The sequence below is a fragment of the Takifugu rubripes genome, chromosome 5 (assembly GCF_901000725.2).
Source record: "Takifugu rubripes chromosome 5, fTakRub1.2, whole genome shotgun sequence".
NCBI lineage: Eukaryota > Metazoa > Chordata > Actinopteri > Tetraodontiformes > Tetraodontidae > Takifugu > Takifugu rubripes.
In genome coordinates, this window is record NC_042289.1 from 7,283,022 (window position 1) to 7,302,310 (window position 19,289).

Here is a 19,289-nt window from a genome sequence, read left to right on the forward strand (position 1 = left end):
TCCCACGTTCCAAATCAAACACATCTTCTCCTGGTGACCTTGTTTACTGCTGTTTTGCTCTAGCTTAGTCTATTGAAGGATTTCTAAAATGACTCTCAAACTCCCAAGTCCCCTCTGGGTTTCTCACAGTTTCTATTTATTACCCATGTTCAAAATAAGACAAGATGATAAAGGAAAGGACAAAAAAAAAACCACATTGCACCACCTATTTTAATAATAAGGCTTTACGTATTATTACAGTCTGGATTATCTTGATGGTGACTCATTGAATTAAAGTAAAATACATCTTAATTCTTTGGCTTTATTAGCTCCACTCTTCTCCACCCAGATGAAGAAACGTCTCGGCTGAGGTCAAGAGCCGTAACAGTCGTTCGCAGGTTGCTCCAGCGCCCCCTGGCGGCGCCCGGTGGGTTTGCATCCAAAGTGGGTTGGAGTCCGCACGGCTTCTCCTCCCTGAATCGCTCCTCTTCTCCTCCCCGAATCACCCCTCTCATGTCACTGGTGCCGCTTGGATGTGCAGACGTAGCCAATCTTTTCCCTCATGACGACACCGAGGCTGGGCTCAGCGCGCCAGGATCACAATATTTAACACACCCACCCTGGATGAGCTCTTGGAAAGGAAACGCGGCAGCGCTGCGAGGGGACAGATTACCACCGATCCCTGCACCTGCCGGACGGTCTCTGATTCGGTTTGAACTGGAGCAGCAGCATCAGGACGCGAGCACCTGTTATTTTTTCTCATTCCAACTTCTTTTTCGCTCCATTCCACCGTGTGTGCTGTGATTCGATGGACTCCAGAGATTCCCCTCGGAGAGAGTTATGACTCATTTTGGCATCTTCGTCCGCGCTGGCAGCCGCGGCAGGGAGCAGATTTTGAGGATGAATATCGCAGCTTGACCGGGGAACTCCTTCTTCCCGTTGAGTCCTCTTCGTGATTGATGTGGTCCTGAGACTGTGTCTTACTATCAGGAGCCTCTGAAGTGTCCGGTCATCACGATGTGGCGCTCCGTCCACCTGTCTGGGGACGCAGAACCGTCACTGTTGCTGCACGCATGATGGGATTATCAACAGTTTGATGTTTATTTGCGATGATCTCTGTAAATCAAAGGAGCATTTCGCCGTTGCCATAGCAGAACTCCGTCGGATGTCAACCTCGGTGCGGTGAGGTGCGCTGCTCTTAAAGCTGACCGCGTAAAGAAGAGAGAACGCCAGGAAGATGATACTCTTTCGGAAATTCAGAGTGCTGATCCTCATGGTGTTCCTGGTGGCGTGCACCATGCACATAATGATAGACTTGTTACCGAAACTCGAGAAGCGCGGCGCGGGAGCGGACGGCGCGGACGGCGGCTGTCAGTGCGCTCACCACCCGGGCGGAGAGTCCCAAGGCTGGGGGAAGCAGCGCGTCAGGACGGCGGCCGAAGCCGGCTGGCCTAACAAGCACACGCTGAGGATTCTGCAGGATTTCAGCAACGAGCCGGTTTCCAACCTGACGTCGCAGTCGCGGGAGAAAAACGCGGCGGCCGCGGACCGAGCGGAGCCCCGCGGGCGGACGGGACCGTCGGCGGGGAGGAGGCAGGAGCACAAGCCGCTCATCGGAGAGGCGAGCAGGGCTCGCGCCGTCCCCTCCAGGCTGTCCGCGCTGTTCGAGCATCCTCTGTACAAGGTTGACCTTCCCCCCCTCACGGATGATGACACGCTGTTTAACGTCAACATGGACATCAGGTTTTACCCCAGAGCTGCGGGGAACAAAGGGTGGTAAGTTTGAGTTCCACTTGGAAGCTGGGCTGGAATTTAATGTTGTCATGGTGAGAGCAAACTACAGCTGCACGTTAGCTCTTTATTCTGAACTGTAATCTATCTATCTATCTATCTATCTATCTATCTATCTATCTATCTATCTATCTATCTATCTATCTATCTATCCATCCATCCATCCATCCATCCATCCATCCCAGTTACCATATGTCCGTCTCCGTGTTGGCGTTTTTCTGCTCGGATCTTTCTTCTTCTGGACGTAAACCGTCTCGCCCCGTATTTCAGGCACCACGAGGAAGGCAACGAAGAAGAGGAGGACTTCCCGCCAACCGGGGAGGTGGCGGCGGAGTCCTACCCCAACTGGCTGCGCTTCCACATCGGCATCAACCGTTACGAGCTGTACTCCAGAAGGAGCCCGGCGACGGACGCTCTGCTGAAGGACCTGGTCACGCAGAGGATCACCAGCGTGGGTGAGTCGGTCACAGAGTCCACGGGGGGGTACAGGTCATTTCGGTTTACCACCAACACACCTCTGCCCTCCCAATTTCAAACTGAGATTCTGGGAAAAGGCCCATAATAGGGACACTTCCTTATAATTCCGACCCTGTAGATCAACTTCCTGTCCCTCTAGATTGAAATATTGCAGCTGCTAAACCCCCTAAAACCCGAACGACAGGGTCGGGTTGGTGTTCCATTTCCAGCTGTTGGTCAGGTTAAAGTGCCAGAGGCGTGAAGAGGAGTCTCGCCGCCCTAGCGAGCGTGTGAATCGCAGCGGCCGCAAGATGAAGATTTGGTCTGAACTCCAAATGGGCGCTTAAAATATCCTCGGCTGCAGTTATCTGCGCGCCTTTGTTTTCCTCACAAAGAGTCATTGTACATCTTATTGACGCCGTCTCCGCCGTCTCTTTGTTACTCGCCCCTCTCGCTTGCAGCTCGCTATCATTCACGCCGCACTCCTCAGCCTACACTTTAATGGCTGCTGTGTGTGTTTTATTCACACCGCGCTGCATAAATCCGTGTCAAGACGCACCTGTAAAACAGCTGACTGCTGAAAAGTGTGTGTGTGTGCTTGTATTTGCTCCATACTGGGTACCAAATAATCATCCTACTGGCAAATTGACGACACCTCTGCAAAGTGGGGCAGTTTTGGCTGGTCCTGACAAATTCAAAGGACAGTTTGAGGGTTAAGAAATGGTTTTCTAGGTGTTTAGGATCAGGGAGTTAGTTAGGATGGGAAGGGTCAGGATAGGGAACTACTGTCTCAGAAAGTCCCGCAAAGATAGGAATACACGCGCATGTATCATGTATTTGGCGCACACTCACACCACAGCTTCCCCTTTTTTGTGTCCGTCTCTCTGTGGCCTTTTGTTCGCTCGTCACCTGGGCTCATAAATCACACGCACACGGGCGTGCGGCGTGGATTTATCGCCGCAGCGCCGGGGTGGAGAAGGGAAAATTGACAGTGGGTGAGTCTCGGAGCTTTCTGAAGGACCAGAGAGCAGGGAGGTTTGAAGTGGAGGACACGCCGCTCCATTTGGGGTTGGATGGATTTATGTGGTATAAACGGCCGTAGAGTGACAGATGGCCTCCGGGCGAGCGAGCGTGCGTCGCTAAAGTCAGAGCCGTGCTCGCATGCTAGAGCGGTTGCAGGGAACAAACCGGCTGAGCGGTTTGTTGCCCGGGGGAGGGGAATTTCCACCAGGGATTACCTTTTGTAGTTTTCAATTAGATACCGAATTTCGAGAAAACACGCCGCAGCGCGTGAAGAATCGAGGTCAGCCCAGCAAGGATTGTAGCTCATTCGCTCAAGGTCGCGGTATTACAGCGCGGTCGGGCCATCTGCAATCTCTCAGAGGTTTTACACCAAGAACGATTACTGCGGCCGCTTGACCTGCTGCGGCCACGCGGGGCGGCCACGCGGGGCGGCCACGCGGGGTGGCCACGCGGGGCGGCCACGCGGGGCGGCCCGCCGTCGAAGACCCAGAGTTTGGACGCGAAAATGGTGTTACGCCGAATGAAAATGGGAGGGAAACGAGGATGACGTATAAACAAGAAATCCCCACAAGGAAAGCTAATCAAGCCACTTCAGAAAGAGGGGGTTTAGGATCCTGGTGTGGCGAGCCCGTCAGAAAACGGGTCCACGGCGAGGGCTTATGTTGTTACAGGGGTTAGCAGAAGTGCTGTGTTGTGTAATAGACTCAAGCTAATGCGCTGTAATAAATGGGCAAATCCCCCGAAAGCCTGTCCATTATGACAGAAACGCGGGGCATTTAGACAGGCCGGCGGTGCCTTTGAGGTAACCGCGGTCAGGAAGGACGGTGGGACGCGGCCCCGCCCCTCCTCCCAGGGCACGAGAGGTCGGCGTCGTGGGAATGAGCGGACAAAATGAACCACTGTGCATGTTCAAAGCTGGTTTTCGCTCCCGTGCAGATGTAATTTGGTGTTTGTGTGCGTTCTAACCTCTCAATCGTTTCCCCGCAGCCATGAAATCCGGAGGCACCCAGCTGAAGCTGATCATGACTTTCCAGAACTACGGACAAGCTCTGTTCAAGCCCATGAAGTAGGTAACACCTCAGCTCCTCGTGCACGAGAGCCTCGCTTCCCTCCCGCATCCTCTTACATTTTCATGCATCCTCAGCAAATCTTAGTCTCACTCCAACCAGACTCTCCCCGCCCGGATGTGCACGTGGTTCCGAGAACCGTTCATGCTCTTGGCTCCGTGTGATCTTTTTCCTGTCCGCGTTTTAATTAACATCAACAGGCCCGAGTGTTAATTAAAACGAGCACTGAGCCGACGTCGGGACATCTTCGGGGAAGCCCGAGCGCCGCCAGGACCGAAAAAAAAAAAACCGCCCTCCCTCTTATCTGAGCCCGTTCTGCTTGATGAATCCCCGCGCTGCGGCGGATAAACAGTGTCCAGGCCAACTGGGCCGCCATCAGACGTAATTGCTTCGGAGCTTGGCGTGATTGTGCTGAAGCGCAGAACGGTTTCTCCGCATGAAATTCCCGGCGGAAGCGGAGACGGACAGACGGAGAGAGGGAGGGAGATTTGGAGTTTGGCCGCGTTCACTCGCAGTTCTGGTGGAGGATCGAGGTCGTCGAGGACTTGGAAGCCGTCGGTGTCGCCTTATTTCGTTGTTTGTGAGGACTGGGGGGCCTTTGATTTGACCTCTGACCTACCTGTCAGGTGACGGGGCCATCGGAAGCCGCTGCGACTGTGATTGCGCCCAGAGTTACCTGCTACAGTTTTAGCCCGTCCTATTTTATTCCGAATTCTCGCTTTGACTGTCTCCCTCGTCTCTCCGGTGGTTGCGGATTTCAAGCAAAAGCCCTCACTTTTTCTTTTTTTTCGGCATGAAAGAACATCAGGAAATAAACTTTGTTCTGGTGTTTTTGGTTTTAGCTAAAGCCCGTCACAAAGCCCTGTTGTTTAGATCACAGCAGTGACACGTCCCACTTTTATTTTGGGAAGTGTGATGCATTCTGGGTACAGTAGTTCACTCCACTCACCTGTCCCCCCGCGCAGTATCAAGCAGCTCTTGAAAGAGGCTTTGATGCTTCAGGCCTCCTTTGAGCCGGATGCAAATGTGCGCGGAGGCCCGGGCCGGGAGAGCGCTGACAGCTCGCCAGATACCTCCATGCGACATTTCCTCTGTGGAGCTCAGAGGGGGGAAAAAAAGTTTGGAATTTCGATTTAGCTGTCGGGCAAACTGTCTGAATGCATTTCTGAGTAAGAGGCGGCATTTAGGACCGAACAAATAAACGCTGTTACTGTTTTGGAAGCGCTTCACTTGGTACTTTCACGACGTATCCTGTCTAAAACTCAGCGTGGGGACATTTTTGGACAGTGTAGCCGTGTTTAGCCCCACTGTAAGACGACAATTTTGATGCTGGTTGAAACTCCGTGAAGGACGAAAGACAGTTAGCGTCAAGCTCAAAGGCTGCGGCTGTCGCTGCTCACCAGTGTGGCTCCCCGTTGAGGGTCAGGCACAGAAAGCCTCCGCGCTAAGCTAGCACGTCTTCTTCGCATCCGTCCCCCGATGCCATCGTCTTCCTGGCTGTGTTTCCTCCTTGGAACGTTCGTGTCGTGATAACCGGATTTGTCACAGGGAGGAGGCGAGCGATCGGAGAGGTGTAAGCCTCAGATATTTCCCCATCGTGCAGCGTTTGATCAGCCCCGTTTCCCCTCCCACCGCCTCGGCGCCATTCGGTCGACAGCCTCAAACGGTTTGTGCGGGATAAAAAAGCACAAACGACTTTGAGCGTCCCGGTTTGTTGTGTACGTCCTCCGCTGGTGCCAGGAGCTGTTATATCAGCCCCCAAGATTCATCCCATGTAAAGACATGTGCTGGAGCATGTATATAGGGCAGGCAGACCCATTTAAGCACCGTGGGGAATCGGGACGCATCCTCATCCGCATGAACTCGATGGTTTTTGACAAGCGTGAGCTCGCAGCTCCAGCAGAGCCGGTGGGTTCGCCTGCAGAGGCTCTTAGCTTCAATACACCCGCGACTACAGGATGTCCTTTAGAGGGCTTCATCCAGGCTGTCATCCACGCTTCTGCAGACTGTTGATCTGATGCGTGCAGCCTTTTGTTGTCCCCGCCTCCCTAGAAAGGCCGCGGTGGTCCGGTTGTTAGAGCAACCACCTGCGCAAAGCCAAAAGCTGGCTAACAGGACGTGCACCAGGGGACACAATGAAATGCAGATTGAACTGTCCCCACGAGGAGGGTAAAAACAGCTCGCACCAGGCCCCCGGGAGATGGGGCTTTATCCAAACAAGTCCCATTGTTGAGCACCTGAACATCTCATTTCATGGGTAAACACAGCGTGGTTACACACGCACGAGCGCACAAAAAGAACACGTATGAGTCACAGTGTGGACAAACATGTCGATGAGGGGGAAAAAAGCACAGGGCGCCTGTTTCTTACGTAATATTGACTCATGCGACTGTGGCGTCGCGTTAGGTCGCTCATGATTTCCTGGTGGTTTGGGGCACTGGAGGTAGCGCAGAAGGGACAGAATCTGTGTTTAATGGTTCTGTTTGTTTGCATCTCCAGCTCATCCTGGCCTAGAACCTCCGGGACGTCCCTCGGGCATCCAGGGACGTCCGTGGAAATGAACAGAAACCTAACGGAAACGCATGATCTCTTTTTGGGGGCATTAGCTCAAGTCCCGTGCCTGACTACTGACTCGCTAACAGACACTAGCGTGCGACGTAGCATGCTATGGACAGCTGTTCGCACAGCTGCTGCTCGCATGCTTGAATGTACAGTTGCACATGTGATGCGGAAAGATCCGGGCGCTGTCGGGGTTACGGAGTTTGCTCACCCTCCGTCGCTCAGGGACCGGCAGCAGTAAATCCACGAGCAGCTGTGGTCCCTCCGTCAGGACGGTGACGGCTGGGACGCCGCGCTGCACCCGCCCACGCCGCTGCGGCTCCAACGCTCCAGACAAGCCAACGTTTAGCGGGCCCGCTAATGATTTCCGCGTGAGGAAGTCAGAGAGCCCCGAAGCAACAGCGGCTAATTTGAAAGCGATGGAATGTCAAGTCTTTTCACATTCGCGTCCTCGCCGATCTCGACGCGATCTGACCTCTGCCTGGCGTCGAACGAGACTGGCTTCACCCAAGTTGTCGCATCTGGCTTCTCTCGTGCCGATAGCTCATCCTTATTTTAACTGGAACAGTGTACTGGGGAAGAACCCCCCCTCCCTCAACCCCAACCTTGTAGCGCTAGGCTAGCTGGCTGAAGCTAAAGCTGTTAGCCACCGAAGACTGTAAAGTCATGCTTATATTTGGGTCTGTGCGGGTTTAAAATTGCCTTTGTGTTCACATTTGCAGGGGTTAATATAATAGAGTAATCTCATATTTACGGAGTGGATTTAATAAAGTTTAAAAGTGGATTCTGAAGCTCAGTATATTGATGTCAAGTTTTATTTTAGAACTCAGAAGCTTCTATTTCTCAGATAAAAAAATCGCACAGTTGCTTATATGAAAAATAACAAGTGGAGTGAACTGTTGGGGGGGGGGGGCAGCACATCACATCGATTCTATATGATGCCAATTTGTTATGTAATCGAGTGGGAAGACTGTTCTTTACCTAATGAGGTCCAAATAATCCATAAGAGTGGGTGGGATTTAGGCTACAATGGAAAGATTTATACTTCTGGGTGCTGTTTGCTAGCAACACACACACACACACGGCTCTTTACGTTGTTTTTTTTTATGTAGCTAAACTTGCTGAAAGGCTTTTTTTTAGGCTCTGCTGGACTTTTAAAGTTCGGCACTTCTATAAGTTGCATTTTAAGCTGCTTTAATGCGGTTTAGGATCTTATATCCAAATTGTGGCCTTTCCCACTGCTCCTCCTTTCAAATGTACATTTAGTTTTACTGTGCGTGTGTGTGTCACCATCTGAGCAGCTTCTTCAAGTCTTTTGTATTTCTTGTGTGATGCTGTAAGTTAAATTCCAGTCATCGCTGTTGTCCTTATTGTGTTATTACAACTCATCGCCATTAAAACGTGCACCTGAGCGTATTTTAAGCCTTCGTTTATCACCTTCCATCAGACTCCTATTGGGTGATTTTTGATTGGACAGGCTGAGCTCTTCTAACATCTGTGCGCTAGCGAATCGTCTCAACTTTCAGAAATCTTTCATCGACGCGACACACACACACACACACACACACACACACACACACGGTCTAAATTTAGCCAGTGCTGCCGGGTCCCCTCGTGCCCCTGTCGCTCTTGCATACACTCCACACAACGACAGCTCTCATGAATGATTTAGTGGCTTGGCTCCTGCCTCCCCTCCGCTCGGCTCCGATCCCTCATTCATCTCCCCGTTTCGGACGTGTTTGTCAGAATCACAGGGGTTGTTGCCTCTTCCCTCGTCTCATCGCTTCTCTGTATTTTTAGATTCTCTTCATTTTCTTTTTTTGGGTTTTATTTGTTCGTCTCGCCGCGGAGCTGCGATCGTGTGGTCGGAGCCCATCTTTATCGCTGGAGACGAGACCTCATTGTAGCTCACATTTGGTCAAAACAGAGAGGATGGCTGCCTGACACACGCCTGACGTGCACGTGATGTGCATTTTCTCAACTTGTCTGCAGGAGAGCGAACCCACTTCTTTTTACCGTCGCGCGTGCTGTTTTGGTTCCCGACCCGGCCGTTGCCTGTTGCGGTTGCAACCCTCAGACGGTTTAACTTCTCATTAAAGTCTCACCGTACGGGCGGATCCTAAAGCTCCCGCCGTAGGAATGTGACCCCCCGCGCTGGTCTGGAATGCTGAAATGTCTCTGGTGGGGTAGCTGCACACAAACGGTTAGCATTCCAGAGTTACGCCGGCGGCTAGCTGCGCCGCTACCGCCTGTGAAGGTGGCGGGAAACAACCCGTAACCATTAATCAGAGGTCCTCTCCGTGTGCAACGGGATTCGGCCATTTCGTTATCGGTGATTAACGTCTCATTGTTGCAGTTTCCCCCTGAACGAGAGACGGCAACAGAAAACCTGACAAATGGCCCCTGTGATTCCAGTTTTTGGGGCCTTTAGAGGCTATAATGAGCGTAATTGTTGTCCGTGGGATCATCTTTACCACTCTCGGCCTTTAATGATACCACCACACGAACAATTGAGTCCTGTGACTAGATAACGGCTGTTCCCAGGTAAGTCTATCACACCCCCCCCCCCCCCCATCGTGTCCCAGGCTGAATGAAACAACAGTTCTCCAGCGGTAAGAGAGAACCCAGTGGCCCTGTGACTCGGGTCTTTGTGCTGACACACACGGGGGTTAATACGCCCATTCAGGCCTGTGCTGTCTCCTCCTGTCCAAAGCAAGGTGGCAATTAGACTGTGCACGACCCCCCCCACCCCCGTGCTGCTGATAAAGGCAGGCGGAGGGGGAGGAGAATGCCCTCGTTGTCTTTCAATTAAACCAGAGGAGGTTCCGCCTGGCTTTGCCCCATTGTCGGGGAAGGAAGTGGGAGGAGCCGCGGCTGCCAGGTCTGGTGTCACTGGGCCGGGGAGGAGGTAACCTGATCCAGGGGCTTCCCCGGGTCAGGCCCCCCCCCCCCCCCCCCGGCTCTCTGCAGCTGTAGGATGCAGCAGAGCAGACAGAAGAGCCTCTGTCCCGGAGCTGAATCAGCACTCCTGGTTCTGGTGGACTGGGCCATACACTAAAAAACCTTATATCAACGTAGGCTTCATCTCTTTTTAGACTTTTGGAAGGACACAGCAAGGTTCACAACCTGAGGCAACTGAAGGATCGGAGCTTTGTCGGGAATTTTGCTCTGAAATTACATTGGCTGCTTTAAAATGCTGCTAACCACCAAACGTTGGCCGATTTAGCGAGTCTGTCTGATGTGCTGCACGCCGCTCGAGGACGTATCTGGGGACTCCAGCTAAATATGAATGGGAATGCTAACGCGCTAATGTTGGCTGGGTTGGACAGTCCGGTGTTCTAACGTCCCAACCTTTGTACCTCACATTAGCTGCCAGATTCGGCGCCTGGCGCCATGATGGCATCAAATGAACCATCTCAGGCAGGAGAATTTGAATTGCTGCCTTTGTTTTCTCAAAGCGAAGGAATCACCAAAATAGCCGGGAGGCTCGCGCAGGCAGGACCCAGCAGCCAGACAGAAAAGTTACATTTTGTCACCCCCCCCACCCCCCCACCGTTTTCCCGTGAGGTTCCTCCATCCCACTCACCTCTGACACATGGATAAGCACGATCCAACCGGTCCATTTTTCCCCCCATTCCACCACTTCCTCCTCGTCACCCCCCCTTCCCCTCCGCCCGACCACAATGACATCGCTCAGCCACCACTTAACCTCTGATAGATGGTTTCTATTCAGGAACCGTCATCCGACCGCTACCCGGCGAGGCCTTTGACGGGTCTAAATAGAAAATGGAACCAAAGAGAAAAACAGCCTGGCTTCGGCCGGAGAGAGAAAACGGTCCCAAGATCGTTTCTCGCTGGTGGAGGAATCACAGTTTTCCGAGCTTGTCTCCTTCTCTGATGTGCAATCCCAGTTTGGATAGCCTGGGGAGGCTCTCTGGGCTCGCCGCTGAAGCGTGAACAGCGGGAGTTTGTAACTTTCAGCACAAACAAAAAAGGAAAAAGAAGTTGTTGCAACTCCTCCAGAAGCTCCTCTGGTAATTAATAAACACGTGTAGGCAGCGAAGAAAGGAGACGGCGCGACTTCACCAGAGGATCTCCTGCATCAGTGGCGCTCCGCTGGAACCCGACGCACTGTTGCGCTAATTGGGCGGAAACGTTGGAGTCTTTGGAGCCGCAGCGGCCCGCAGACGCCAGACACCCGCCACCGCCGAGGCTCTCGGAGGCTCCGCCAGCTGACAGCCTTTATCTGCCAGTTTGTTGTGTCTACGTTCCCGAGTAAACACAGACGGGAAAAAGGGGGGGGTAAGGAAGTGGCGGAGGTGCGTTTGTGGCCGCTGGTTTAACCTTGACTGCAGCAGGTGATATTAGAGAGAGAGTGTGTGTGTGTGTGTGTGCGTGTGTGTGTGTGTGTGTGCATGAGTGAGCATTTTCTTATCTTTGGCTGATGATAATAGAATAGTTTTAGATGAAACACCTCCAGATATTCACCCCCCCGCTGACGGGGAGAGATAATGGTCGTCCAAAATGCTTACTCACAATCCAATTAACTTCCCATGGCTCTGTGTGTGTGTGTGTGTGTGTGTGTGTGTGTGTGTGTGTGTGTGTGTGTGTGTGTGTGTGTGTGTGTGTGCGTGTGTGTGTGTGTGTGTGTGTGTGTGAAATTAATGCTTCCCAGGATTCAAGGTAATTTGCTCTAATTGCTGCTTGTTGTTCAGCAGCTACTTAGGGGTAATCAAATAAAATCCTGATGGCGTTCCGGCGGCCCTTTCCAGACAGTTTTCCAGCAGGTGTATCTGAACTGGAAGAGAGGAGGACGGTGTCATACGTTCCCCCGCAGCCTCTCAGGACCAGATGAATGAAGCGCCATAGAAACCCATGGCCGTTCGCCAGCGCCGCAGTTTGTCGACCTTTCTTCCCTCCTCTCCTTACATAGGAAGCTCGTTATTCCCCCACTCCCGAGATCGCGGCTCCGTGTTCCTCCTGCGGAGCTGTGAGGGACTGGAACAACTGCTGGAGGCTCTTCGGGGGAATTTGGTGCTGGACTCGAACGTGGAGCAAATGGGGGCAATACTGCGCCCAGCGGTCCTCGGCGTGCGGATCGTTTAGTCTGAGCGTCTCCCTCGACCTCTCCGACGGGTCCGAAAGCACAAACACTCCCGCAGAGGTGGCAGCAAACGCCAGTGAGAGCTGCTCATCCCCATGTTGGTGCACCCACCAATCCCAGTTGACCCGTGGGTAATCTTGATGTTTGCGCACCGCTTGCGTAATTCACACTTCCTGTCATGGATTGCGCGTCCTTAGAAGGCTTGAAAAAGGGCTAATCCTCTGTGGATGGATATGTAAATGTGGACAGAGCGCCGGTGAGTGGTGAGGATAAACCGGCGCGTGTTTGTGTTGGTGGTGGGTGACGTGTGGGAGAAAAGGACGCGTGGAAAAGGGAGCGTGTGTGAAGCTCCTGCTTTGGAAAACAGCCACGGTGGCGAGTATGGGAGGAATGTGCTGAATATAAAGTGTTGGGTGAATTTGGATTTGGACAAAGTCAAATCTAAATGGATGAATCCTGGGGAATTTTATTGTTTATTGCCAAATTCGCCCTCTTTTGATAATTCCTTGCATATCTTACGCGTGCACACCGCAAATTCCAACTTTGTTAAAGGTTCCGTTTATGGAGAGAGGCTAACGCTTCCCCTTCTCTTTCCCACATATATTCTAATTATGCTCACAACTCCAGGGAAGTCGTTAAAATGATTGCGTGGAAGAAAAAAAAAGGATCCCTAAAGCTCCGATATAATTGTGCAGCTTTGCATCAGGTCTTCACAGCGAGTTCGGGCCTTTAAAGGCCCTGGGGAACATGGCGGAATGTGACACACCAGTCAATTAAGGCCAGGAATAAAAGCATCTGCAGTCACTGCAGAAACAACTGGAACAGTGACATTAACCCTTTATGACTTTAGAACTCCGCGGGGTTGAAAGCGTCCACAACTGGGACGGTGACGGCCGCACGTGGGATTTCCCCCCGGACCAGATTAGTCCGACAGACGACCACGGCCGGACAGGTCGCCGGTGAGACAGGGACTTGCAGCCATCTGGCCAGATGAGACCCTTCAGTGTGCGCGGGTGTCGCTTTCCGTGCACACACCGCTCCTCGCCATCACCCGTGAGGATGCAGTTTACAGTGGTTCCGTGGGTCTCCGGGGCGGCCTGGAGAACTCTGGCGGTCGCAGATAGTTCGGGCGCTGAAAGCGGTTCCGTGTCTCTCAGGGTCCCAATCTCAGGGACTCGGTTTGAGCCGGCGGCGTTTTGTGATGGACAGAAGGTCAGAGGGTCGTGGAAAGGGGCAGGAACGGCAGCTGAGGCGGGCGGCGGCCCTCAGAACCCCCGGCTCTGACGTCATCGCCCCCGGTTGACGACCTGTCAGCTCCTCGGTAACGGCCCGGGGGGGCATCGAGCTGCACCGGCAGATGTTTGCACCCTTGATCACCGATCATCCCGCCTCCATCTGATATCAAGTCCACTCTCTCTCGCAGCTCACGAGCATCTCGCACCCTTGAAAGTGTCTCGTGTCCGTCATCCAGCTCCCTTCCTGGCCTGTCTCGGAGCGCCGCTCCAATAGCATCGCCCGCGCAGCTTCCCACACAGCCGGATAATTCGCTCCCCCCCCCCCCCCCCCCGGGTGGTGCCTCAACCCTGCGCGTTGAAAATAGCTGCAACTGGAACACACCGTGTGCAACATCGATTTGAAATTCAATCCAGACAGTTTACCTCCAGGCCTCGCATCCGCGCTCAGATCCGTCCCCGATACGGAGGAAGCGTCAAGGAGGCGTCCACGGAGGGATGAGGGGGGGGGGGGGGTGAGTTGGAAAGAAAGTACCCACGTCAAAGCACGTCTGACAGACAGGTGCCCTCTGACACAGCCTGAAGTGGTGTTATCGCCTGATTTTTATCTTCCCTCCATCCTTCCGCCTGTCTGTCACCTTGACAGACGCGTCGTGAACAAGTCCCCTGGATGTCGGCCTGTTCAAACCACGTTTCTCCTTCCCGACTCGTCTCTATTGTCCCCGTAATGAAACCTGTCAAGGAAGGAACATGTAAAGAGGAAGTAGCAGGCGGGAGGGTTGGGTTAATTGAGCGCTTACATGAAGCGGATGCATAAAAGGCTCCGTTTGAAGAAGAAGAAGAGGGAAAGTGGACAAACAGCGGGATGCTTGATAATTGCTGCTAACTCGACTCATTTAACTCTGCGGAAACCAAACAACATTGGGAAATCAAAGCAGGTTGGACACCGCAGCGCAGTAGTAAGATGGATGCTAACGAGCTCTTGTCTTTCTCATCATGTCTTCAACAAATTAACAACCTTCCGTGGCGAAGGGCGACGCTAACACACAGCCCATGGTTTATAAGATAGATAGATAGATAGATAGATAGATAGATAGATAGATAGATAGATAGATAGATAGATAGGTAGGTAGGTAGGTAGGTAGGTAGGTAGGTAGGTAGGTAGGTAGGTAGGTAGGTAGGTAGGTAGGTAGGTAGGTAGATAGATAGATAGATAGATAGATAGATAGATAGATAGATAGATAGATAGATAGATAGATAGATAGATAGATAGATAGATAGATAGATAGATAGATAGATAGATCAGCATCAGTAAAACCCTCTGTTAGCTACGCAGGAAGATCAGAGCAGCTTCCTTGCTGGCACAAACTGCACTTTGTGCGTTGGTCACCATGGCAACAGAAGCCTGCGATGCCTCAGTGTCAGTCAGAGTTACAGTGGCGTTACGTCCTGCCTGCATGGCGCCGCTGACGACCTCATCTCACTCCGCTCTTCCTCTTCCCATGTGCAGGGGAAGCGTGGGGCAGCTATTCTGCACAGTTCAGGGGCAAAAAGGGTAAAAACCTGCCTCATGTCCCATATTTGGGGCTCTTGGTTGAGGTCTACCTAACGACGCACCTCATCAAATGCTTTTATCCGGACCTTCACCCTCAGGAGGGACGAAAAACACAATTGCCCCCCCTCCCATTGATTTATGGGTAAATGGCTGCTTCCTGCTGAATAAGAGGAAGGTTTTTGCTCCTGCCGGCAGCCCTGTGGCTCCTCACGGAAATTGGGAGCGAGTGGAAGAAGGATGAGGTGGGGATGAGGCGTCTCCCCACAGTCCACATTAATGGAGGGGGACGATAAAGGGGAGGGTGTGTGTGTGTGTGTGTGTGCGTGTGTGTGTGTGTGTGTGTGTGTGTGTGTGTGTGTGTGGAGGGCCAACCTGCTGCCAGACAAGTGAGGAGGCAAACACAAAGAGGCTCCTCCTGATCCCTGACACAGATCCAGGGGTCCCTGCAGGACTCCAGCTTCCATCCATTCCATGAAAACAGACACATAGACGCTTTTCCTTCCAGATTGAGCCTGAACCGAGATGATTTTCCAGGGTGGATCCGTTGATCTCCCTGATTCCCCACTGATCCTGCTCACGGTGGTTGTTTGTGCTCCTCCAGGCAGACCCGGGAGCAGGAAACCCCCCCGGACTTCTTCTACTTCTCCGACTTCGAGAGGCACAATGCCGAGATTGCCGCTTTCCACCTGGACAAGTGAGTATTATCGCCCCCGTTTCCCGTGATTTTCCCGCCCCTTCCTCCTCCAGAGGCAGCGCAGACGGAGGACGGCGGCCAAAGGTGTGTAGGGAGGGATTTAAAGCCGTGAAAATGTGAATGGGATTTGGAACACGGGGATTAGATAACGCTGGGATCATCTCCTCAGCTCGCTGCTGAGTGCATTGATTTCTGCGTGATCCTCTTACACGACGCGCTCCGGATGGGAAAAAAGACCGAGGAATGCCAAGCAGAGTCAAACGTGTGAGTCTGGGACAGCGTGGGAGGGTGATGAGTGGTTTGCAGGTCCTTAAGGTCCTCCGAGGGCAGAGTAATTACTTCACACACACTGTCTGTCTGGTGGATGAGGTCAGTGTGTGTGGGCGGGAGGACTGGGACCAACAGGAAATCAGGGGCACAGCGTCACAACCGGAGGAAGAGGAGGAGGAGGAAGAGGCCTCGCCGTGGTTTTGGCCTCACAGTTTGGTCTGCCTGGCAGTTATGTCTAGTCCTCTGCTTCCTGTTGATGGGGGAACGAGCAGCAGGCGGAGGTCCGGCTCACCCTGGGAAAAGGTGATGAAAATTCACTGAAATATTGGAGAAGAGAAGCGATTGTCACCGCATCTTAGAGGCTTTTTTCCCTTTTAATCCCGTGCTCTTGTGCCCCCATCTGTTGGGAGCTCCTTGTGACCCCGGGGGTTGTGTAATAGGCGGAGCGCGCACATAAAGACACACACATGCACACACAGGTGCTCCATTGTTGCCGCGCCTGACGTGACGGTGCAGTTTACGGCGCCTGAATGCCGTCCTCTGTTGGCCGAGGTATCGCCGACACCGTCCCACTGAGCCTGTGTGTGTGTGTGTGTGTGTGTGTGTGTGTGTGTGTGTGTGTGTGTGTGTGTGTGTGTGTGTGTGTGTGCTCCCACGAGGCTTACTTCTAAATGGGGCAGGGTCATTTGGGCAGCAGGCCCACAGCAGACGGGCTAAAGAGGGAGTTTAACAGTGAGGAAGTGAAGATGAAAAAGCTTTAAGATTAAAATATTCATGCATTAATGCTGCAGTTCAGTGGTGTGTGTTCAGGTGGAAGGGAGAATACACACACACCCATGTGTACCTCTGTCTTTGTGAGGACTCTTATTTGTGTAATACCCCTCCCAACCGTAATACAAAGCATGAACCCTCAAATGGTGTCTGAAGTTGTGAGGACCAGCAAAAACGTCCCCACATTGTTAGCGAAATGCTAAAGTTCAGCACAGGAGCAAGAGACAGACATGAGGACCACGCCAGACCCTTGAAACAACGACAGCCCAGCACAGGAGGGCAGAGGTGGCGGGTTTAAATACACGCTGGGGCGGGATTAGACACAGGTGAAACACATCAGGGTCATTGGGGTGCAGATCCGAACAGTGCTGCTGTTTTCATCTACATAAATGGGACATTAGGGAATTTATTAACTGTGGGAATAAATATTGTGTCGGTACTTTAGGTGTTGCATTGAGGCTCCGCTAAAAAGAAGGTTTTTTCACATGCTTTTCAAAGATTGAATCTTTGAAAAGCATGTGAAGAATTGTTTTCAAATGTTTTTTAATTAGATGGGAAAACATTCTTAAAAAGAGGTTGAATAAGATAAACTTCAGGTTTCTAAATATGTGACCTCGACATAGTGCAGATTTATAACGTATTTTTACTCGAACACTTGACTCCTCGATTCTTATTGTATCCCGAGAATAAAAGTGTTTTACTAGATTTGTTATTTCAATGTTCTTCGTCTCTTCTCAAGGATCCTTGATTTTCGGAGAGTGCCCCCGGTGGCGGGTCGACTCGTCAACATGACCAGAGAGATCAGGGACGTGACCAGAGATAAGAAGCTGTGGAGAACCTTCTTCATCTCTCCAGGTAGGAGCTGCAGCAGAGATGTTTCTGCATGGCTGCGCCACAAACCCTGATGTGAACACGTGCAGTACCGCGGAACCCCACCAGGCGGCGCCATTTCCCATGAGATTATTTCAAGCTCAACATCAGAGCGCAGCGGAGCTACAACAGTGAATGATGGTGTAATGCATTCAACATGGACAACAGCTTTATTCTTCATGTCCTCAGCCAATAACGTTTGTTTCTACGGCGAGTGCTCGTACTACTGCTCCACCGAGCACGCCCTGTGCGGTAAGCCGGACCAAATCGAGGGCTCCCTGGCAGCTTTCCTGCCGGACCTGAACCTGGCCAAGCGCAAGACCTGGAGAAACCCCTGGAGACGCTCGTACCACAAACGCAAGAAAGCCGAGTAAGAGACCCGCCTCCAAGGACTAGCACCCGGACCCCCGACAGGGATTCATAGGGTGTGTTTGTGTGTGTGCAGGTGGGAGGTGGACCCGGATTACTGTGATGAAGTAAAGCAGACCCCTCCCTACGACAGAGGCACTCGCCTGCTGGACGTGATGGACATGACGGTCTTTGACTTCCTCATGGGTACCGGCGGCACATGGTGAACTCAGACTGTGAATTAGCACAGGTGTGAACTTGTCCTCCCGTCTGTCCAGGCAACATGGATCGACACCATTACGAAACGTTCGAGAAGTTCGGCAACGACACCTTCATCATTCACCTGGACAACGGAAGAGGGTGAAGATGCCCCCCCCCCTTCCCCATTGATCCATTTTAAATTGTCACCAATTCACCTTTGGATCCCTTTTTTTCCCACTCATGCAGGTTTGGAAAACACTCCCACGATGAGCTCTCCATCCTGGTGCCGCTGAGCCAGTGCTGCAGGTCTGCACACCTGGAATGACTAAATAACAAAGGAAGGAAGAAGCTGTGACGCGACTAAGAGAGCTGACGCCCTGTCAGGCGTCAGATAGCTGACAGAGTTAGCTTAGACTGTCTGTACGGCTTCATTATTAACAAAGACCCAGAAACTTTATTTCTGGACTTTTTAGTTCCTGTTTTAACAAGATGACAACAGGGGGCAGGAGGGCTAAAGCATCTAGATCAAAGCAGCCCATCAAAGGAGGAAGCATAAAATCTGTGGCAACGTGGAATTTGGAGCGTAAAAACCCTAATAATTGGAGAAGCGCCTGAAGAGCGTTGGGCTCAAACAGAATGCTAAAGTTAATTCTGCAAGAGGAAGTCATTTTTTTCTTGTTTTCGAATGCTCTTTGGTTATTTTCTCCATCCTGTATCTTTGAAACACTTTGTTTCGGATCGTTTGTGTTTCTCGTGGGGAACTTTAGCCGCTCCTCGTCCTGGTCGTTTGCTGCCATTTCATTGGCAACAGCTGTAGATCAGGTGTTCTTGACTCCTTTTAAATATTTCCTGTTGGTCTTTTGTGTCCAGGGTGAGGAAATCCACCTACCAGCGTCTCCAGCTGTTAGCCAAAGAGGACTACAGGCTAAGTGCCCTAATGGAGGAGTCCCTGCTCCAGGACCGGCTGTCCCCTGTCCTCATCCAGCCCCACCTCCAGGCGATGGACCGCAGGGTGCAGGTGGTGCTGCAGGTCCTGGAGGGCTGCATAGAGAAAGAGGGCTATGCTAACGTGGTGGAGGAGGACCTGGTCAGAGACACGGCCACCCACAGGAGCCCGGGCCACAGGTAGTGAGGGACAGGGACAGGGACAGGTGGATAAAGGACAGAACCTCTGGCTGCTGACAAACTTTTCAAGCTGAATTCAGTGAATTCTGAGACTTGTCTTCATTTCCGGTGCGGAAGCTGCTCTCAAGCCTGTTTACGCTGTAGGAGCAGGACGCGTCCAGGCTGTTTCTCTTTGACCGGACCTCGTCCAACACATAACCACTGCTGTGTCCAGAGTTTGTCCCCTATGGTGTTTTTGTTACAG

At 52.2% G+C, this 19,289-nt stretch overlaps 1 protein-coding gene across 1 annotated transcript; it reads left to right on the forward strand.

The window, feature by feature from the left end:
* Nucleotides 1–1,216: 1,216 nt before the first annotated feature.
* Nucleotides 1,217–19,049, forward strand: fam20ca (FAM20C golgi associated secretory pathway kinase a). The gene is given in 10 exon segments (NM_001280057.1): nt 1,217–1,755; nt 2,041–2,225; nt 4,237–4,315; nt 15,368–15,460; nt 17,241–17,356; nt 17,561–17,741; nt 17,817–17,926; nt 17,998–18,079; nt 18,167–18,226; nt 18,791–19,049. Coding segments are annotated over 10 exon segments (1,704 nt in total).
* The last annotated feature ends 240 nt before the right edge of the window (nt 19,050–19,289 follow it).